Here is a 23205-nt window from a genome sequence, read left to right as displayed (position 1 = left end):
GCGTTTGTTACTTTCATCACTTCTAATAGAGATCTGTGCACTTGCAGACAAGGTGAAAAACCAACATTCCATATATGAGCACATGAAAGTATGAGACTCGAATGCTGTTTGTTCTGTGGAAATCCCTAACTTTGAAAAAAAATGTAGGAAAGATATGGAGAACTGCACATCTACCATTAACAGTATGCTTATTATGCAAAAGTATCTGTGTAAACCAAGAAATACTGGGGGCTTGTAAGAAATGTACGGCAATAATCATGGGTGATTTTAATATGCATATAGACTGGATTAGTCAAATTGGCAAGGGTAGCCTCAAGGGAGAGTTCATTGAACGTATTAGAGATTGTTTGTTGGGAGCAATATGTTGTGGAACCAACCAGGGAGCAGGCTATTCTAGATTTGGTACTGTGTAATGAGGTGGGATTAATAAATTATCTCATTGTTAAGGAACCTCGAGGGAAAAGTGATCATAGCATGCTAGAATTTCAAATTCAGTTTGAGGGAGAGAAGCTGGAGTCCCACACAAGCATTCTGGAGTTAAACAAAGGTAATTGCATAGGCATAAGGACAGATTTGGCCCTAGTGGACTGAGCAGGAAGACTACAAGGTAGGACAGTTGATAGGCAGTGGCAGATATTTAAGGAGATATTCAATTTATCCCAACTAAAATATATTCCAAATGAGTAAGAAAGATTCTAGGGGGAGGAAAAAACATCCATGGCTAAGCAAGGAAGTTAAGGATAACTAAGACAAAAACTAAGGCATACCATTTTGCAAAGGCCAGTGACAGGTTGGAAGATTGGGAATCTTTTAAAGATCAACAAAGGGTTACTAAAAAAGTAATAAAAAGACCAAAGGTAAATTATGAAAGAAAACTAGCACAAAATATAAAAACGGATAGCAAAAGCTTCTATAAGTATATAAAAGGGAAGAGAGTAGCTAAAGTGAATGTTGGTCCTTTGGAGGATGAAACTGAGGAGTAATAGAGGGGAACACAGAAATGGCAGACACACTAAATCAGTTTTTGCCTCAGTTTTCATGGTGCAGGACACTAGTACCATCCCAATAGTAACAGGTATTGTAGAAGTTATAGAAAGGGAGGAACTTAGAACCACCACCACCACTAGGGAAAAAGTACTGAGCAAACTATTAGGGTTGAAGGCAGACAAGTCCCCAGGGCCTGATGGCCTACATCCTAGGGTCTTAAAGGAAGTGGCAGTGGAGATAGTGGATCCATTGGTTATAATATTCCAAAATTCTCTGGATACGGGAAAGGTTCCAGTGGATTGGAAAAAAGCTAATATAATGTCCTTGTTCAAAAAAGGGAGGGAGGCAGAAAGTAGGAAACTATAGACCAGTTAGTTTAATATCTGTCGTTGGGAAATTGCTAGAACCCATTATTAAGGAATAACAGGACATTCAGAAAGTCAAAACACAATCCAACAGAGTCAGCATGATTTTATGAAGGGTAAATCGTGTTTGACTAATTTGCTAGAGTTCTTCCAAACTGTAATAAGCAAAGTGGATAATGGGGATCCTGTAGATGTAGTTTATCTGGACTTCCAGAAGGCATTTAATAAGCTGCTGCACAAAAGGTTAATACACAAGATAAGATCACATGGGGTTAGGGGCAATTTATTAACTTGGATAGAGGATTGGCTAACCAGCAGAAAACAGAGTCTGGATAAATGGGTGTTTTTCTGGTTGGCAAGATGTAACTAGTGGGGTGCCAAAGGGTTCGGTCTTTGAGCCCCAACTATTTACAATCTATATAAATGACTTGGATGCTGGGATAGAAGGTACTATAGCCAAATTTGCAGATGACACTAAAATAGGTGGGACAGTAAGTTGCAAGAAAGAAATAAGAAATCTACAAATGGATGTGGATAGATTAGATAAATGGGCCAAAATTTGGCAGATGGATTTTAACGTGGATAAGTGTGAGGTTATCCATTTTGGTTAGAAGAATAGAAAGGCAAATTATCTAAATGGAGAGTAACTTCAGAGTGCTTCGGTGCAGAGGGTGTCCTCGTGTATGAATCGCAGAAAACTAGTTTGCAGGTACAGCAGGTGATAAGGAAGGAAAATGGAATTTTGGCATTTATTGCTAAAGGAAGAGAGTATAAAAGTAGGGAAGTGTTGCTGCAACTGTACAAGGCATTGGTGAAACTGCACCTGAAGTATTGCGTACAGTTTTGGTCCCCTTACTTGAGAAAGGATGTAGTTGCCTTGCAGGCAGTTCAGAGGAGGTTCACTAAATTGATTCCAGAGATGGGGGGCTTGTCTTATGAAGAGAGATTGAGCAGTTTAGACCTTTACTCTCTGGAGTTTAGAAGACTGAGAGGAGATCTAATTGAAGTATATATGATTAAGGGGATAGACATAGAGAGGATGTTTCCTCTTGTGGGGAAATCTAGAGCGAGAGATCATAGTTTTAGATAAGGGTAGCAGATTTAAAACAGAGATGAAGAGAAATTACTTCTCTCAAAGGGTTGTGAATCTGTGGAATTCACTACCCCAAAGTGTGGTGGATGCTGGGACATTGGGTAAATTTAAGGAGGAGATAGACAGATTTTTAACTAGAAATGGGTTGAAGGGTTATGGAGAACGGGCAGGAAAGCAGAGTTGAGGCCAAGATGAGATCAGCCATGATCATATTGAATGGCGGAGCAGGCACAAGGGGCTGAATTGCCTATTCCTGCTCCTAGTTCTTATGTTCTAAGTGGTCACCATAAACAGATTACTTATTGCAAAGGATTACATTTTAAGAACTGAAGCCAATAGTTTCATTAATTTTCTTCACAAACACAAATATGTCGGTCACTTCTTTTGGAAGTCTGAAGTGAGCCAGTTATCTCTTCCAAATGTCCTTGCAATAATTAGCTTGTCTGTGAGCAATGCCTTACTTCCACAAGATGCTAGAATTTTTACAGTGTTAAAAATACCAGAGAATTGAATTATTTCATTCCTTTTATGAAAAGGTGTGGAACTACAGCCAGTACAATGTAATCTTGTCTTTTAATTAAAAACACATTAAGAAGCATTGCACACACAGTACTAACCTCTGCTACATTTTCTTTACAGAGCGGACAGCTAGAATTATGATCCAGACAGCGTTCCAGACACTTTAAACAGAAGGTGTGCCCACAAGAAGTGGTGACCGGTTCATAGAACAACCTGGGGAAGAAAAAATAAACTTTTAAAAACTGCAATTTTATGTAGTTGTAAAATGTTCCATACTCGAGAGGTCAAGTTACAAACAAATGACATAATTACAGATAATGAAGCTGCATCATTATCTGTAATTTATTTGGAGTGGCAACTTGAGTGATCTTGTGCTACTGCAGGCACTCATGCTGTGAGGAAAGCTTAATCGTTTAGACAGAGTGCACATTGGTGTTTGCATGTACAATCTTTTTGCACTCTAGATGAAGTTAAATTCTCAATTCTTAAATGGGACAACTTCTGTTTCTCTCCTTCAGCAGTCACGAATGTGACACAAAGTAGATAATGAATTAGCTGCAAATAACAAGGTAATAAGTAGGGCGTACCAAGGTCCGGCATTTGATTCCATTCTATCAATAGCTTGAAAGACTATACCAACAATTAAATTACTGCTGCCAATGACACCAAATTGTATAGCACAATCAGGACCTTTGAGGGCAACAGATACAAATGGAGTTTGATAGATTGTGAAAGCAGACCCAAAATAGGTAAATGGCAGTATATTATGATTCTAGGAAGAATCAATATCCTGATTCTCTACAGTTGTTCAAGAAAACAAATACTTCAGGGAGGGGAAAAGAAAGTGATAACAGTAAGCCAAAAGCAGATTATTCTGGGTAATTAAGCTCCTGGGACATGCATGATTGTCCGAGAGGAATTATTAACAAGAGGATTCTTGAATTAGCTAGGAGATCTGGTTTTCTGCCTCTCCCAGAAGATTGGGAAAGTATTAGTATATGGAGATTAAATATTACTTCTATCATGGCCACCAATTATATAGTGTCATAAAAATAAAATGTCCCACAGCATTATACAAGCATTAACAAAAGTAGACACTGAGCCACATAAGATATTAGGCAAGATGACCAAAAGCTTGGTCAAAGAGGCAGGTTTTAAAGGAGCTTCTTAAAAGGAAGAGAGGGAATTCTAAAAATTAGCACTTTGGCAGCTGAAGGGACAGCTGCCAATAGTACAGTAATTAAAAATCGGGAATACTCAAGAGGCCAGAATTGGCAAAGCACAAAGATCTCATGGGCTGTAAGGCTGGAGGAGATTACAGAGATAGAGAGGGGCAAGACCAGTGAGGGATTTGAAAACAAGGATGAGAATTCAACCCATCTAGTTCACTAATGTCCTTTAGGGAAGGTAATCTACTGTTCTTACCTGGTCTGGCTTACATGTGACTCCAGACCCATAGCAATTTGGCTGACTCTTAACTGCCCTCTGAAATGGCCTAGCAAGCCACTCAGTTCAACGGCAATAAGGGATGGGCAAAAAATGCTGGTCTACCAGTGATTCCCACATCCCATGAAAGAATGAAAATAATTTTTAAATCCGAGGCATTGAGAGCCAATGTAAGTCATCTGAAAACACAGCAGTTTCCACATACACGCCAACGATACCCAGCTCTACTTCACCTCCACTCTTTGGATACCACCAGTGGAAATGGGTGAGCAGGACTTTGCGCGAGTTAGGACACGGGCAGCAGAGTTTTGAAAGACCTGAAGTTGGAAGGAGGGTAGAACAATCGGCCAGGAGTATGCTTGAAGCGTCAAGTCTAGAGGTAACAGGCATGGATGAAGGTTTCAGCAGATCAGCTGAGGCTAGGGCGGAGTTGGGTGACATTAGAGGTGGAAATAGGCAGATTTAGTTGTTGTATTCCAGAAAGCCAGTTGATGAAGGATAGTACTGGAGCTAATCTTTACTTAGTCTAATATTCATTGAGAGTGAAACATTACAAGCATACACCTCCTAACTCAACCACACCACAGCTTCAGCAAGTGTCTCTTTGTATGGGCTCAAGTGAAACCCTAATTAATACCCTCCACCTGTATATAATGAAACACAATTGACATACAGATTCCCTTTTCTTTAAATAAAACTGTTAATTTTCACAAATAGAATTACAAAACAAATAAAAGAACTTCCATATTCTGCACAAACCATTAGATTGTGAGATGCCCCACTTCCAGGACCCCTAAATGTCTTTGTACATGCATTTCTTTTTGTAAAACAGTTGACGGCTTTAATTTATTTTATAAATTTCCTTTCCCTCCAACATTTGTTTCAAGCCAGCAAGGTCAATCCATAACCTTTTCTCACTCACATTTTGTAAAGGGTCCATTATCCCATATTGAGTAATTATGTAAACAATCAATGGGTATACTATCTTCAGTAGCCCCTTGTATAGAATCTCAAAGTATTTGACAAAGTAGAATCCAATATACATTGCCTCCACGAGAGCCAGTGTTTTGGCAACTAAAGTACTTTTAACAACACTTTTCTCCAAAAAAAAAGCTTCCCCAAGCTAAAGGGGATTTCCCATTTTCACCCATCAGAAGTATTATGAAACTAGCTGCACTTGAATTCCCATCAGGAAGGTTAGCACAGGAAGCATCACTAAAAATGACTAGTTTCATGTTATTTGGGTGAGCTAAGAATGGGAACTGTGGTACAAATTTCTCCAGATTTAATGTTTTTCAATGTTTTATTTGCCCTTAAAACATTCTCAACTTTAAGCGTTTCATCATAGCACTTAAATCCAACACATTAAAACCAGCATCTGGTCTAGTCTGAGTGCACAATCAGTTCAACTGTCCAATTAAGTCACAAAGTAAACGGGGTAGTGAGGGTGATGAGAATATGGGAATATGGGTAGACAGATATAAGGAAATAATCAGAGAGCCTTATAAGTGATCGTTACGGCAGGAGTAGCAAGGTTGCATGAGATAAAGTCAAGGGGGTGGGCATGAATGAGTAGGAAATTTTATATGGAGTGAGAGATTTAGGGAAGAAAGAAGGGCAATAAGCTCAAAAGGAGAGCAAGAGTTGAGATGGAGGTTGAAATCACCAAGGATATGTTGCTCGGTGCAGAGGAAGAGAGGAAAGCAGAGAAGATATCTCAGGTGAGAAACTTGGTGTGTACTTGGGTGGGCTGTACAGAACAAGGATTTTAAAGAGATAGGAAGGGTGGATCAAGACGAGATGCTCAAAAGGAGAAGGTACCAGAGGAGTAGGGAGACAGATCAAGGTTTGATTTAAAGATAAGGGGTCCACTAACACCACAGTGGTTTGAGTGAGGCAAATGGTTGAAAGTATAGCTAGATGGAGGGAATCTTCATTAGGAGGAAAGGTTTCATCATCCCTCAACCAGGTCTCCATCAAGGTCATGACGTCAACGTGAGCATCCATAATAAGCTCAGAAATGGCGAAGTCCTTATTTACAAGTGAGCGTACATTCTGGAGGGAGATGTGGAAAGGGGAAATGATAGCAAATCCACTGGCAGAGTCCAGAGGGTCAGAGCTGAGAGCAATCAGTGGGATGGGAAGGAGACTGGCAAGAATAGCCCCTGGCAGAGCGAGAAGGATGGGGAGGGAATAGAATGGAGCAATTGAGATTGCTGCTTGTTGGGAGGCAGCTACAAGTGCCTTGATGGGCCCGTTTGAGTACTCTACCTTCACAATCCTCCAAGGTTGAAAAAAAAAAGAGGCCTGACATCAGGATGGATAAAGAGAAAATAGGAAAAAGGGAATAGAAGTGGGTCCAGAGTGGCAGCCAAAACATGCACAAGAATAGACACTTGGTAACTAAGCTATGTAGATGTGATTACAGTCAGCAAACAAATTGATGTCCAGATGCCAAGATAGGTGATGGATGAGATCATGACAGTAGAGCACTGAGGTGTGAATTCCAATAGTTTAAAATGCTTCCTCAGCCAACACTGAAAGAGCTGTTGCTGGTGACTAGATTTCCACACGGAGCTGACTCAAACACTGGTGCCTATGGATGGTCCCCCAGGACTCCCAGTTGATGAATATTAAAGCTACAGAAGCGTAATTCCATTGTTTAAACTTTAAACAGCCAAATGCTGGTAGGTCAAAGCAGCTGTGGGAAGTCATCATTCGAAACATCGCTCCTGCTGCCAGTAAAAAAGGCTCTTGGGAGGTGATACGACAAGAAACCGAGTGTTGTCTCCCCAATCAGATTTGAATTGAATTGATTTTAAATGCCAAAACTGACCATCCCCAGGGAAGAGCAGATACCACTTCTGCTAAAATCCACAGCAGTCAAGTTCTGCAGCTGATAATTTTAAAACTTCCCCATACACAAAGTAAAGTCAGATATTTTTGACTGATTTTTTTCCCCCCATTCAGTTGTTTGATGTTCCTCTCTTAGGAACCAGGATTCTGAATTACTTAATTTCCTCAGGCTAGATCAGCCAAAGATGAAAGTAAGCATAAATGGACAATGGCCTTTTCCCCTCCTCAATACATAAGCAAACAAGTTCTATTTGATTCTAAACTTTTTTTTTTTAAGCGTATAACAAAAAAGGGCTGTGAATACATAACGGTGCTGACCTAAAATTTCCCAAACCAATGCCTGTACAATGCAATGCTGATTTTAAGCATAACAGATTGAGGAAATTTGGGAGTAAATAACTTAAGTCATTTATATGCTATGCCTGAATTTCCTTGATCTTTTATGTGAATTCAGTGAAACCTCCACTGCTCATCATAGCTTCACTTTTGCATGGGTGTTGAGCTAACACAAATCTTCTGAATTTACAGCAGCTCTGTAAATTTATACCTAAAACTTCAGGCACAAGTCATATTTCTGGCATTTTAAGGCAAATTTTAAGCTTTTTTCTCTCCTCACTGTAACCCAAAATTCAAGACCTGCATCATCTTCTATATCAGAACTTACATTAAAAACTGCAAAACTTCCATGATTGCATTTTCTTAAACACTGTGCTTAGTGTATATAAATTGTAACTTGATCACTTCAAATATAATTTTCCTTCCTAAAGAGGGACTAAGGAATATGGCATCAGCTGAGTGCTTTCCTCGCACCTTGAATGTTTATTCTGATTTCTCGTTTTACGTCAGTATTTACACTAATGAGATTCACATGCAATTTCAGCATGACTCGCCAATGGGAAGGTTCACATAAATAGGTGTAATTTGCCCATTAAAAAGTCTATAAACAGAAAAGCACAGGTTGTGTTTGGTGTAGACTCATCACAACTGACAGTTCTAATAAGCATACATGAAACATTAACCTGCCTTATTTATCCTTACAGATACTGACAGACCTGTTCAGCATTTTCATCCTGTTTTGATTCCAAAATTACAACGCCTCCAGTTATTTTTTTAAAAATGCATTATTGAATTTGAACTAGCATTCAGCCCCTTGCTTAGCTTGACAGACAACCTATGGTTGAGTGCGTCAAATGCGCCAGAGCAAGTCTCTTCTAGTTGGATATACCAAACTCAAGCAGGTGGTTCTTTTACAGAATATTTTGTTTTCCAGGAACTAATTTGCATTAGAAGATCATTTCTTTCCTCACTCACTTAAGTATTGGTCCCATTTAATTTTGCACCATTTTGTATTACTAAAGCAGCCTTTAAAAGCACAATATTTTTTTTAATTAATGTTCAATTACTAATTTTAAAATATACTCTACTCCTAGCTCGTCAGAAGGTCTTGAAAAAGCCACTTAATGAATTTAAGCTATAAGTAGAACATATTCTAGCACTGTCACAGAGATAGTCTGTACAGAAAAGTCCCATTGCTTTAAAAACAAATTATGAATTCTACATTTTATGCAGTGTTAAAGGCTAATTTCTGATCAATTTATTGTAGACCATTTAGAAAAAAAATTTAAAACTTAAATACCTCATACAAAGAGAGCACTCAAAATCAGATGGATCCACAAGTTCACTAGGAATCTCCCTTGATGCTTTAAAATTCTCAAAGGTCAATGGTACAAATTCATCTAGTTTAGGAGGGAAAAAAAAGGTATTTTTTTTTTAAAGCCACTGTAAATACATAACAAAATTTATAGCTTCCAGTTAGTGGTCTCACTTTTAGCAAGACTAAATTTTGACTAGTTCAAGAATTACAAGATGTTTCTTCATTTCATCTTGGGAAATTGAAAGATGAGATGATCAATTAAGACTTTAGAATCTGAATCAGAGCACAGAAGGAGACCATTTGGCCCATCATGCCTGTGTTTTTAAAATCTTGCATCTTCATGTGTGCTCCTCTTAAATGGGTCACGTTTATCTACACTCAATTTTTCCATTATAATTTTCAACATACAATCATGGAAAACACCCATGCAAATGTCATACCTCATTTATGCTATTTGCCCACATTGTGTTTTTCTGCCTACACCTTCACAAATCCACAGAAGCTTCCGAATCGCCACCTACCATTATTTTATCTGTAGCAAATATAGCATTAGATGTAAAAAGTCAGGGAAGCACTCAAAAATTGATCAAAATATCAAACCTTTTTTAGCCATTTTTTGGGGTGTTTTGAAGCGCTGGCAGATCTCTGTCTCCTGTGATTGCTTTCTCTTTTGGCTGCAGTTAATTAAACAAGATGGAACTGCTTCAGTTGGCACAGAAGTTTCACCTAGTGTTGCCTTGGACTTTTTCAGTATTTGACTTGATGCATCTGGCTCTTGTACTGAAATTTTGTTCATTTTGGACAAAACCTAGCAAGGAGAAAATAAAATGCAAGGTTCGTTACAATCTGAAATTCAAATTTACATGGAGACACATTTACCTTTTCTTTTAAGAACTAGATAAAACGTTAGTTGACAGTATATTCAAGATTCCTGTCTACAAATCCAAGTCATTAATGTACAAGTCACTGAATTACCATGCTCTGAAATCAAGATTTACTGCAGATTAAATCAGAGTTTCATCTCCACTCAAAATCTACAAGCATCCACAGAAGTCAGACTCAAGTTTATTTTTATCAGCTAGCTATGTATACAGCATACCACATGTACTATTTGGGCCAACACTTGCTGAAGCACAATGCTTCCACTTTATATTACCTAACACTTATTATTACAGTTTCCCATTTTAAATTTTCCAGTGAAACAAATTAGATTCAACCCACCTAATCTGAACCTTGGATTTGGTCCAGAGCAAAACTGATAACATAGAACTTAATTTCTGTAATTAAGTTTCTCAGAATTAACGAAGAAAGTAGAACATAAAGTGCTATTTGTTTAGTCCAAACGTAATCAGTTTCCTGTTTGCACTACACTATATTTATGTTTGTAGACACTTCTAAAAGTTAGAACATATACCTCAGAAGGTCCAGCATCTATACTGTCTCTGGCAACTGATGCAGAACTAAAAGTGCTGAGAAAAGCAGGCTTAGGTCTTATGCAAGATGATTGCGATCGCATGTTGGTTGGTAGAGTGTCCTGCATATTCTCCAAGACAGGTGAAAACATATCACACAAGATCTATAATAGAAATGAAAGTCATGAATATCTTATTAGATCATCCAACAAAGATGCACAATAAAAAAAGCAGAAAGTTTTGAAATCCTTTGGGCTACCAATCACACTGGCCCACTCGACATACAAGGGAAGTTAGCAATTCGAGGGACGATACAGCAACACTTATTTCCTCACCAAGTGAAACAGTTAAGTCACTTTTAGTGTCACGCTATTCTTGTTGTGATGTGCGTCTTACACTAACTGACCAGTGAATAGAAAAGGTATAAGTTGGCACACCTATGCCCAACTGGGAACATATTTGGTCGAACAACTCAATGGTCTGGAGAATAAAGGAACTAACATAAATTACCTTTTGTGCTTCTAATTTTACGGAATTCCAGTCTGGTCTCAAAGCAATGCAGTACAAATACTCCTTTAAAGCTTCTTCCGTTCTACCCATTTTAACAAGAGCTTGAGCTTTCCAAAAATGCCCCTATCAGGAAAACAGGTACAAATATAACCGAACAATCCTGGTGCGAGCAGGGCCAATTGTGCCATTTAAAAATACATGAATTTTTAAGCCAGACCCCAAAAAAAATTCCATGATGCAATGCGTTACCTTTGTCTTTAGTGGTTTAAGTGTACATGCTACACCTCCATCACATAGTGCTTCCTCGTATTTTCCTATAGTTACATTTAGCTCTGCACGGTAACACCGCATCAAGTAGTCATGGGGTACTGAGGAAATATATTGATAAAGTTCAAGTAAAACATTTTAATATCAAAGTTAAATATGGTTGACTATATCATCTTTTTCAGTAGAATTTAAGAATTTGACTTGCACATCTTATAGCTGGTAACACATTTCCCGTATATTCAAAATGCTCTGCTTTTGCATTCCTTAGTATTAATGCAGTCTATCGCATGTCCAACCATCAGTTTTGAAACAAACTACGAAAGCTCCACCTTTTCCACCAAGGGCAATTAGTTATTTTTGAGGAAAATTACCTATTAAACACAGCCACATAGAGTCCATTTTGAACGCAGGCAACAGGCAACTGCGCATCCTCTTCCAGTCAGGGTAGTCCAAGCTACCAGATTCTTATACTACTAGAATTCAGTTTGTGATTAATCACAGAAAACAATTCTAAAAACCAACTTCTCTCCACCCCAACATCCCACTCCTTCCCCCCAAATAAATGGTAAGAAAATGCTTAGAACAAAAAAAAATTATATGAACATATCTGGTAATTTAACAACAACTTGAGGTGGGAATTTTTGTGAAAAGAAATATTAAGCAGAACTGCCTGCTGGGGAGAAGGCACTGTAGCCTGTGATCCCAAGTAGTAAGAGCTGGCAGTCATAGGATTAAAAACTGCATAGAGATTTAAATTCAATAAAGTAAAATTATCTATATAGATTGCCAAGAAACAGAAAATCATGTTATTTAAAGTTACAAAAATATAGCATAGCAACTTCAGTTAAAATGCTCAAATTTCAAGCACAGGATTTTAATGCACAGCCTCATAACCATGCATTTTTAAAGTATAGAACACCTAGCTTAAGACAACTGAATTTTACCAATTTGAGCACCTAAATACAACATTTAGCTGCTTGTGTAAAATGTTTGTCAGCTCTTTATAAATTTGTGTTTAAAATGGGCTGTTGCACAAATACTTGCAAATTGGTTATCATCCAGTTAACAAATAGTGAACCAAGCACATTTCCTGGAAAGCTGCTTGTGTGTTTAATCAGGATTAACTGCACCATGTTCATTACTAGCATTGGATACTCTCAAACTGGTCTGCAGTTGTGAACTACATTCGTAAGACAAACTTTAAAAAAAAACTTTAAACATTGTCACAAGAATTTTTTTTTTATTTGAAAGCTGAAAATTCTGTGTTTTTTTAAAAAAACTGAGAAAAAGGATTTTCCGTGAATATTGAATGCTGAAACTTGTGTTTGAACTGAGTGGGTCAGACTGCAAGACACCGGTTCCAAACAAAAGCAAGGGAAATGACAGGTCATATGACTTGATTGTTAGAGTTTCAGTTTCTTTTTTTTTTTGCAGTGAAGACCAGTGCTGGTCAGGCAGGAGTCAGGAAAAAAAAACTGGCTGGGACCTGTGTTTTTGTAGACCACAGGAAAAAATCCTCTCCCTGAAAAAGGTTTCCCTCCCTTGTAAAGAGAAATTCTACATTTGAGGTGGTGGCTATGGTCTGCCTGGAGAGAGAAAAAGACCGAGGAAGGCAGTTGCTGCTCTCTGTGGAGAAAGGCTCTTTTGCTGACAGGAAGCCCCTGCATTTTAAAAGGTAGTAGATTCCTATTGTCTCCAGTGTCTGAAAAATCTCTGCCTCAGGAGTGGTTCCTGTTGCCTCATGTTTTGGGAGATCCTGAAAGCTCAAGAAAGCCTCTATTGCTAGACTGCTATTTAAAAACCCAAGTAGACCTGTTGCTACACCCTTTGCTGAAAGATCTGTGTGACACCTGCTGCTAACGAAGTGCCTTGAAGCCTACCCATCACAGACTGCTCATCAACTTGGCCTGGAGAGACAAGTGGCATCCAACTATTCGGCTCTGGGACGCCTCACTGACCCAGAAATATCCTACCAGAACGTGACAACCTAATTATATTATTCTTAAGAAACAGTTGTAATCAAAAACATTTTAAAACCGGTTAACTTTTTTTTCTGAATGTATGCGTGTGCGCGCTTGAGGGTTAGGAGTTTGAAAAGAATCCTTTCACAAAGAGTTCTCATTATTGTTTAAAACTTAGTTTATTAATAAATAGTTAAATTTTGCAGTTGTTTAAAGAAACCTGGTTTGGTGTGCTTTATTCTGGGGGACAAATAGAGTGTTTAATTTGGCTATTTTCCAGTGGGTGGGAAACTTTACTAATATGCTATGACCTGCAGAGTAGTGGGACTGAAAAATTCATAAAAATACATGATCTGCAGGAAAGCACCTTTTACTTAATATTTATATGCTATAAAAAGCCCCATTATGAAACTTATGTTGCCAAATTAGCAGACAGAAAACAGTAAAAGAGCAAGGAATGTGCAACATTGGTCTGATTTTTAATTGGATGCATTTAGTGACAAAAGTCACTCCATTTTTAATTACCCTTAAAACTTCCTTCCTGTAGGAAAGTCAATAGCCTACACAGAGCAGCTCTTCCAGCGCCTAAAGCCAAAATTAGAGCTCCGTTTAGAGATGATCACTGGCATAACCATCACTCCATGGGCATCATGGTGTAACTTCAATATAATGCACAACAATACTAACACTGATATTAAAGGCTGTTTATGAGGCAACAATGGAGTATTTGGACTTTTCAGCCTGGAAAGCAGCCTTGAGGAGTATACAAGATAATTAAGGCAATGAAATAGGTCTGCAGCATCTGTGGAGAGAGAAACAGTCAATGTTTCAGGTCTAAGGTAACCATCTGAAATGTTTACTCTTCCTCCACAAATGCTGACAGACCTGCTGAGTTTTTCCAGCAGTTTTTGTACTCAGAGGTCAATGTTTTGCAACAGCAATTCACATTAATAGAGCTCATTTAATACAAGAAAACATCCCAATGTGCTTCACAAGAGTGTGAACAGACAAAAATTGCTACCAACCCAAAAGGTATTAGGAGGGTGACCAAAAGCTTGGTCTAAGAAATAAGTTTTAAAGGAGGCAATTCCAGAGCTTGAGGCCTAGATGGCAGAAGCATGGCACGAACAGTGTGGCAAAATGAATGGGGGATGCATAAGAGGCCAGGGTTGGAAAAACAAGAAAAACCAAGTGCTGGAAAAACTCAGCAGGTCAGGCATCTGTGGAGAGAAGCAGAATTAACATTTCAGGTCTGTGACCTTTCATCAGAACAGCTAGGGATAGACAAGTCGTGGCAGATTTGAACACGAGATGAACATTGGTGGACCAGGTGACAATGTAGGTTCGCATGCATGGGATGGTGGGCAAGGGTAGAAAGAGCAGAGAAGGGAGGTTTAAGGAGTCAGTTGGAAGTGGAAATAAGGGGTTATCTTTGTATTCTAGGATGATCCTCGAGTTTGAGGGCACAGATGCCTAAATCTTTATCATGGACTACATTAGGTTCATATCATGGAGCTTCAGAGTTGGCACAAAGTTTAAATCAGTGTTCTCATCAATATGTATTAATTAGCAACATTAATGTGCTGTAACCATTCTTATGATTCTACTTCTCAAGTTGCGGACATTAATATTGGCTCTGTTACCAAAGCATTTATCCATCATTAAGACAACAGTGTCAAGTTCCAGGCTGATTAAAATCAAACAGCACAAACTAATGAATAATAAACCTAGATAGGAATGAGTTGTCTTGGTTTCAAGGGCCATGTTGCCTGGAATTGGGAGAACATGGCATCTTTGGGTCACAGATTGGATATTTAATTGTTGCTTAGTGATCTGCATTCTGTGCCAAAGATTTTGCCTCGATCTAAATTCAATTAATCTCTGGGATTTTTTTGCAGTGTTAAAACTAAGAAAACATTGACATCAAACTTACTTTCTACCAAGATACTTTCAAAATATGTACATGATCATATTTTACCAACCCCAACCAATTTTCCAGTTCTGACAAAAGGTCATCAACCTGCCTGACTTGAGTATTTCCAGCATTTTCTGTTTTTATTTCAGATGTCCAGCATCTGCAGTATTTTGATTACATACAAGTATAATCCATTATTTAGAAGATAAAAGGAAGTCTCAAAGCAACACTGAGAAGCTGGGTAGTGGGCTAAAAAGTAGCAGCTGGAACGCAACATCAGCATATGCGGGATCCTGCAACAACAGTATTTATACTTAAAATGGAAAGAAGTTCAATATTGTAGGATAGAGAGACTCAGGAGCCAGGTTCACAGGTCCATTAAAAGCAGCATATCAAGTTAATAATGCCATAAAAATGCAAATATAATTTTAGGTTTAATCACCAACAGTATAGAATATAAAAGCAAAGGTATGTGAAGTACTGGGCATCACACAATGCAGGAATGATAAGGAGGCTTAGAGAGGGTACAAAACAGACTTGTTAGGATACTACCTTGGGGATTTTTTTTTACATTAGGTATTAGATTACCAAGCCCCTAAGAATTGAATGGAAGACAAATCCCCCTCCAGGACATTCAAGTCACCAAATCCTGTTTGACTATTATTGTGCTAAGAGGAATAGTTACCCGTTCCCAACTTGTAAGTCAGACAGTCATAGAGTCGTACAGCATAGAAACAGGCCCTTCGGCCCACTGTGTCCATGCCCACCATAATGCCCATCTATACGAATCCCACCTGCCTGCATTAATTCCATATCCTTCTATGCCTTGCTCGTTCAAGTACCTGTCCAGATGCCAAATTCTTCAAGATTGATCACAAGGAAGGCACGTTTTTACCTCAAATTAAAGGTCTTCTGGCAGTCAGCCATAGCAAATCCAGCAAGGCTATTCTGGCTTGCCAACAAGCAAGGCCTGCACATTGGGAAACAGCAGCCTCTGCATCATACTAGTGTAACATAAAAGCATTTTTTTTTTATTTTCTTAAAAAAATTCAATGATAGGCCTATTCATCCAAATGAACCTTTGTCAGCCCAGATAGCTCGCCAATAGGCGATTAATATGCATGTACAGGTTTCAGTTTTTGCAGTGATGGGTCACTGATTTCAGTCATGCTATTATCCAAGTAACTGTACCTTTATCATAGCCAATCATTTAGGGCTAACCACTCTGAAGCCTAAAAATAAAAACAATGATGTAGTCACTTGCAAAATCCTCTCTTCTGCCAGCAATAACAGCCTTGGCTCAGTCAGAAGGTGGGAGGTTCAACCTCAGGTCAAGAGACCTGGACACACAATCAAGGCTGGCAGTTCAGTGGAATACTGAGTGAGTGCTGCACTGTAGGTGGTGCTATCTTTTGACAGATGTTAAACAAGAACTGCATCAGTCTGCTCATGTGGACATAATAAACCAAACACCTTACAAGTGAGGTTAGACAGACAAGGTTTGCCATTTGGTTCAATGGCGTTTTAATCATTCAACTCAACTGTTTTTGACATATAATCATTTGGCAGTACAGAACTTGAGTATTGCTAAAAATAGAGACATGTTCTCAAAGCTTTTCATCTTGCGCTCATCAGGACAATCCGCAAGAATACGAATGTAAGGGAAAACAACTTTATACTGTATGAAAAAAGTGCTGATTGGTTGGCAAGTGAACTTTGATCGGTAGAGGCATTGCCATGGAGAATGTACCAGTTTACGCTGACTGACAGTTAACTGCCAGGTTTTGTTGACATTTAAACCAGGCAAGTTGACTGATTGCCCTGAGGGATAAACCAATGCTTGACCAAAGAATGGCTGTCACTTAATTCTGTATAGCTGAAACAAGCACCATGTTTGTACTTTCTTTCTGTCTGCAAAGAACAGGGCCCTGTGTTTTAATATATGTAGCTTCCAGTACGTACAAATGCGCCATACTGTGAGCCCGACTGACAATCTTAAATTGGTTGTCAGCGTAATTCTTAGCATGCTGAGAATTATTTAGCAAATGTTATCCAATCGTGAAATCACATTTAATGTTCAACACTGTGCTTTGAACTTTGCAAGCATGGGCTGGTTGGGTACAGCCTGTACCTTGCCCGTTGCAAACAGCGGAGGGACATGTTGTTTGATACAATCCACTAGTCTTTGGGACGCAAGGCCTATACACCTAGCATCACACTGGCATTGAAAATGACAGCTTTAGGCCCGTTCATAGGTTTGCATGACATACACAGAGAGAAATGATCTGATCAGGGTAGCCATTTCTGGCCCCAAAAAGTGCTCAGTCTACCTCAAATTACCCTGGAAGGATAATGTATCCCAAAAATTTGAGCAACAGGTGAAGTTAGCTACTTCACGCAGCTAATATGCAGTAGCAACATGTGTGGTGTTCGCCACTAACAGGATGCTGCTGTCAAGCCAAAAAGATGTCCTGCCTGTCACACAAATGAGTAATGTGATATAGGAATTTCAATGCCAGTCCCAAAGACTGGCGGATCGTATCAAACAACATGTCCCTTCTGCTGTTTGCAAAAGGCAAGGTAGAGGCTGTACCCAAGCAGCCCGTACTTGCAAAACTCAAAACAAACACAGTGTCCAACATTAAATGTGATTCTGCGATTGGACAACATTTGCTAAATAATCCACAGTGTGCTAAGAATTATGCTGACAACCAATTGAAGATTGTCAGTCGGGTAAGCAGTGTGGTGCATGTGTGTGTACTGGAAGCTACATATATTAATACACAGCGCCCTGTTCTTTGCAGACAGAAAGAACATGTACAAACATTGCGCTTGTTTCAGCTAAACAAAATAAGTGACAGCCATTCTCTGGTTCATTCCTCAGGGCAATGCCTTGACCAGAGTCAAACTGCCTGGTTTAAATTTCAAACAAAGCTTGGCAGTTAACTGCCAGTCACCATAAACTGGTGCATTCTCCATGGCAACGCCTCTACCAAAGTTCACTTGCCAACCAATCAGCACACTCTTCTCAGTATAAAATTGCTGTTTTTCCTTACACTAGTATTCTTGCGAATTGTCCTGATGAATGCAACACGAAAAGCTTCGACAACATGTCTCTATTTTCAGCAATACTCAAGTTTTTGACTTACTTGTAGAAGTCTCATTTGTGTGGGAAATTTAGGGCTGAACAGTTTTATGTCTGAGAACTTGTAATGGCAACTATAAAGCGAAACATATTCATCAAAACTCCCACTTAATGACTAATTTTCATGTCTACCAAGCATTCTAGCAGAACAGGGTTGACGGTATTCACTTGTTGAGTTAAAACTTCTAAACTTAATCATGTCCCTCCCCCCACCCTCCCCAAAGCCTGTGGAAGACAGCTTTGCTCATTAGTTCACTTTTCAAAACTCACTCAATCCTTCACTTCCTTATGAAATAATCTTAGCTCCACTGATCATTATGCAGCTTCTATTCGGTATATACAATTTACCAAAATATTTAGGCTTGTTAAATTTTGGCAACTTATCAGCAACAACTGCTTTAATTTTACTAAAACATTTCCCTTCACAGCCTATCCCCCTCCAGTCCTAGTGAAGTCCAGATTTTTAGCTCTGCAACTGAACATACAACTGAAAATTCTGCGTTCTTTTTATTCAATGACTTAACACGTTATTTCTTTTCCTATGTGCCAAAAAGCAAAACTTCCACAAGTAAGCACACGGCATTCTTGGGAGTGTTCTTTATTCACACACAGAAAAGATCAAAAAGTACTACATTAAAAGCCATCTAAAAATTTGCAAAATGAGGGATCACCAGTGCTGTGGAAGGGATCAATTTTTACTACAGCATATGGCACTTGCAAATCAAATCTAGCATGGGTTAACACTAAGAGAAATTCCTACTCTAGCTAAAATAATCGACATTTAAAAAACCTGCATTGACGAATTCCCATTCCCACTGAAGCTAGGCACATGAAAAATCACTACCCTTGATCCTGCATTTTAAATTCTATTTAAAAAATTCCAGGATAAGTGTACACATTTTATAATACATAGCACAAGTCATATCATTAAAATAGCAGATCAGGGATTGTCTAAGATGTTACTTACACGGACTTCCAGAAAACATTCAACACGGTTCCACAAGAGACTTAATAAAAATGAGTATGCATGAAATTGATGGCAACCTATTGGCTTGGTCAGGTAACTGTTTGGGAGATAGGAGTCAGGAGGTATAATGGGTATGTATGCAAATTGGCAAAACATGACTGCCCTCTCTCCTTCCCCCCCCCCCCCCCCCACCACCACCACACCACCACCACAACCTGTAATGGGGCCACAGTTTTTAATATTCCTTGAATGAAGGACTAAGGATCCATATGTCTAAGTTTGCTGACAACTCTACGTTAGGTAGCAAAGTAAATAGCGTAGGTTAAAGGACAAAGTTTCAAAGGGACATTAATAGATTAGGTGAGTAGCAAAACTGTCATATATGGAGCTTAATGTGGCCAAGTGGAGGACATCCAACTTGGATCCAAGAGAAACAGTGGATGAAGAGAGAAATTTCTGGCCCCAAAAAAGCTGCTCAGGCCAGGTAAATTGAAAATTTCAAAGCTGAAATTGATAGATTTTTGTTATTCACAGGTTATGGAACCAAGGCAGGCAAATGGAGTTAAGATACATATCAGCATAGTAAAATAGGAGCAGGAGTAGGCCATTTGGCCCCTCGGGCCTGCTCCGCCATTCAACTAGATCATGGCTGATCTTCTACCTCGACGCCATTTTCCCGCATTATCCCCATATCCCTTGATATCTAAATATCTAAAAATCTATCGATCTTGGTCTTGAATATCCTCAATGACTGAGTCTCCACAGCTCTCTGCGGGAAAGATTTCCACAGATTTACCACCCTGAATGAAGGAATTCCTCCTCATCTCAGTCCTAAATGGCCTACCTCTTATTCTGAGACTGTGCCCCTGGTTCTAGACCCTCCCAGTCGGGGGAAAACATCCTTCCTGCATCTACCCTGTCGAGCCCTCTAAGAATTATTTTGCTTCAGTGAGATTACCTCTCATTCTTCTAAACTCTATACAATTGCAGCAAGACTTCTTTACTCCTGTACTCAAATCCTCTTGCAATAAAGGCCAACATACCATTTGCCTTCTCAATTGCTTGCTGCACCTGCATGTTCGCTTTCAGTGACTTATGAACAAGGACACCCAGGTCCCTTTGGACATCAACACTTCCCAATCTCTCACCAGTTAAGAAATACTCTGCCTTTTTGCTTTTTCTACCAAAATGGATCACTTCACATTTTTCTACATTACATTTCATCTGGCATGTTCTTGCCCACTCACTTAGCCTGTCTAAATCCCCTTGAAGCCTCTTCGCATCCTCCTCACATTCCCACCAGTTTTGTGTCATCAGCAAACTTGGAAATATTACACTTGGTCCCCACGTCCAAATCATTGATATAGATTGCGAATAGCTGGGGCCCCAAGCACCATCCCTTGCGGTACCCCACTAGTCACAGCCTGCCAACCTGAGAATACCCATTTATTCCTACTCTGTTTTCTGTCCGCTAACCAATTCTCAATTTGTGTCAGTATATTACCCCCAATCTCATGTGCTCTAATTTTGATTGCATGATCTAACTGAATGGCACACTAGGCTCAAGTGGCTCAATGACCTACTTCTGGTTCCTTTAATATTGTTCAAACATCTCACTAATTATGTTTTGTAACAGAAGCATTGTTTCTGATTTAATCATTGTTTCATCAGACAATAACAGATTAATCTATACTTGCACCGCTTACAAAACCAAAGCAAAATATTGTCATTAAATGCACACATATCTGATACTTTTGCAAGAAAATAAAATTCACCATGGTTGGTTTTCAAATCATGATATATCAATTAATTTTGGAAGACAACAAATCTTTCTCTAACCAACGATGTCATAATGTGCCTATTTTTTTTTTTTAAAACTTCCTAACTGGTTGTGACACCGTCAAAAACAGCAAACATTCTCAAATTCAAGAATGCATTAACTTAAAACTAATCTTTGAGTTAACTAAAAATATTAATTTTTTTTAAACATGGAGCACAAGCTAAATAGTGTTCACTACAAAATTATCTTTCTATGTAGATTAACTGCTTGGGTTTAGCAGGCTCATCTTCAGATCTCACTGAAGGAGGTGCATGTCAAGATGCTTAAAACCCAGTTACTATTATTAGTGCAAAAGTTCAGCGACGTAAGTGTTTCATTACAAAAAAAGTTATTTATTTCATTTTCAGTTCATATATTTATAAATAAATTTCAGTTACATGGATAGGCTGGAGAAGCTGGAGCCGTTTTCCTTGCAGAAGCAATTAAGAGATTTAACAGAGGTGTTCAAAATCATGAGGGGTCTGAACAGAGTTGATGGGGAGAATTGGAGAATGATTACAGAACAGAAGGCAGCCATTCAACCTGTTGTGTCTGTACAGTCTCTACAAGAACTCACCTAGTTCCATTTCTCTGCCTTTTCCCTGTTGCCCTTCAATTTTTTCTCTTCAGAAAGTCTCAATTGAATCTGCCTCCACCACATTTTGAGGCAGTGCATTCCATATCTTAACCACTCACTGCATAAAAAAGGTTTTTCTTCATATCGCTATTGCACCTGTGCTCACCTAATCCTGGCTTTGAGCATTCTCGATTTTAGTCACTTCACCATTGATTCCTGTACCTTCAGCTGCCAAGGCTCCAAGCTCTGAAATTCCCTCCCTGAATCACTCCACCCGTCTTTTCTCAAGATGTTCTTAGAATCCTGACCAAATTTTTGGCCATCTGCACTACTAGATCCTTATGTGGGTGTCAATGTTTGCTTTATAACGTTGCTCTGAAGCCTTTTGGGGCGTGCATGCACTATATAAAATACAAGTTGTTTTTATTGTTGCTATTTCAGCCCAACAAGTTACGTAAATGAAACCAGAAGTAGGTCACTCGGGTTTTAATTGACTTATTCCTTCAAATCTGAAGCAACCCCACAAAAGCTTTGCGTCATTAATCTGGTCTCAGAGAAATGCCAGCCAGAGTAAACCTTCCCTCCCCGGGTCTCTCCCACTCTTACCCAGAGACAGAGCCTGGTCACACAGCCGCAGAGCGGCCGAGTAATCCCCGCTCCTGGCCAGCCGGGCCGCCTCCAGCTGCAGCCGCTGGATGCGACACTCGGACGGGAACCACTTCTCCAACAAGTTGCACAGAACCACGTTGAGCCTGAAATTTGGATCGGAGGAGCCCGGTGATGAAGTGCCTCCAGCCGCAGGGCGTTGGCAGAGTTTGCACTCGGTCACCGTCTCCTTCTCTACGCATCTCCGGCAGAAAGTGTGTCCGCACGGCAGCGAGACGGGCTCGAAGAGTAGCGCCAGACAGACTCGGCAGCTCAGCGGGTCCGAGGGCGCCTCCTCCCCGTCCTCGTCCCGGTCTCCGGGGCCGTCAGCTGGTGTCCCGGCCCGGAGCTGACAGGGAGCCTGCGGCCTCGGCAGCGCCTCTTTGCTCCGGATGTTGGCGGCGATGCAGTCCAACAGGTTCAGCAGGTTCTCGGGCCGGAGCCGATCCAGATCCGCGGCCTTCTGATAGGCCTCGAAGGCCTCAGTGAAGCGGCCGCAACGGGCCAGAGCGTCGGCCTTTCTCAGGTAGAGGGGGCGCTCGGGGCACAGCTCCCGCAACTGGCACTCGTAGATATCGGCCGCTAGCTCGTAGTTCATCGCCCGGAAAGCCTCATTTGCTAACTCCAGCATCTCGGTGCGAGCGGCCGGAGCCTCCATCACGCAGAACCGACAGGGCCGAATTCACCGCTGCCCGTTGCCGCCTCAGCTTCTAACTGCTGTGTCCGCCCCCTCGCCTAGCCATTGGGCCCCCGCCTCTCAGGGTATTATATAAGTGAACAGCTGTTGTGTAAACAGCAGTGAGTTGACCGCGCCTTTCAGCTTCGGAGCTTGAAAACTAGAACAGATACTTGTTTAGCTGATTTATTCATGAGATTAAAGGTTAACTTGAACATGGCTTTTTTTTCTCCAAGTGACTTAAGAAACGAATGAATAAGTGGTATCCCTTTCCATGAAAATGACTGGAAATCTGAATTTAAAACACAAACTGCTGAAAAGTGTGAAGCAGGTCAACCAGCAGCTGCCTTTTTGAGCAACTGTGTTCTCAACACCTTTTAAAGGAGCACAA

At 39.9% G+C, this 23205-nt stretch overlaps 1 protein-coding gene across 2 annotated transcripts in view; it reads right to left on the bottom strand.

Annotated features, from left to right (window-relative positions):
* The window catches only part of lonrf2 (LON peptidase N-terminal domain and ring finger 2), a 65686-nt gene extending 42682 nt beyond the window's left edge, over positions 1 to 23004 (bottom strand). The window contains exons 1-7 of one of the 2 annotated variants that reach the window (XM_068033884.1): positions 22100 to 23004; positions 11092 to 11210; positions 10843 to 10965; positions 10335 to 10496; positions 9521 to 9728; positions 8903 to 9002; positions 3063 to 3177 (exon numbers count right to left, since the gene is read on the bottom strand). In XM_068033884.1, the coding sequence (XP_067889985.1) occupies positions 3063 to 3177; positions 8903 to 9002; positions 9521 to 9728; positions 10335 to 10496; positions 10843 to 10965; positions 11092 to 11210; positions 22100 to 22796 (1524 nt within the window). In that variant the 5' untranslated portion in view covers positions 22797 to 23004. The remainder of the gene's footprint in view (positions 1 to 3062; positions 3178 to 8902; positions 9003 to 9520; positions 9729 to 10334; positions 10497 to 10842; positions 10966 to 11091; positions 11211 to 22099) is intronic. The other variant, XM_068033883.1, reaches the window with a different exon arrangement.
* Positions 23005 to 23205: the final 201 nt, after the last annotated feature.

The sequence above is a fragment of the Heterodontus francisci genome, chromosome 6 (assembly GCF_036365525.1).
Source record: "Heterodontus francisci isolate sHetFra1 chromosome 6, sHetFra1.hap1, whole genome shotgun sequence".
Taxonomy (NCBI): domain Eukaryota; kingdom Metazoa; phylum Chordata; class Chondrichthyes; order Heterodontiformes; family Heterodontidae; genus Heterodontus; species Heterodontus francisci.
Note: the sequence above shows the minus strand (reverse complement) of the source record. Positions and strands in the feature narration are given on the sequence as shown.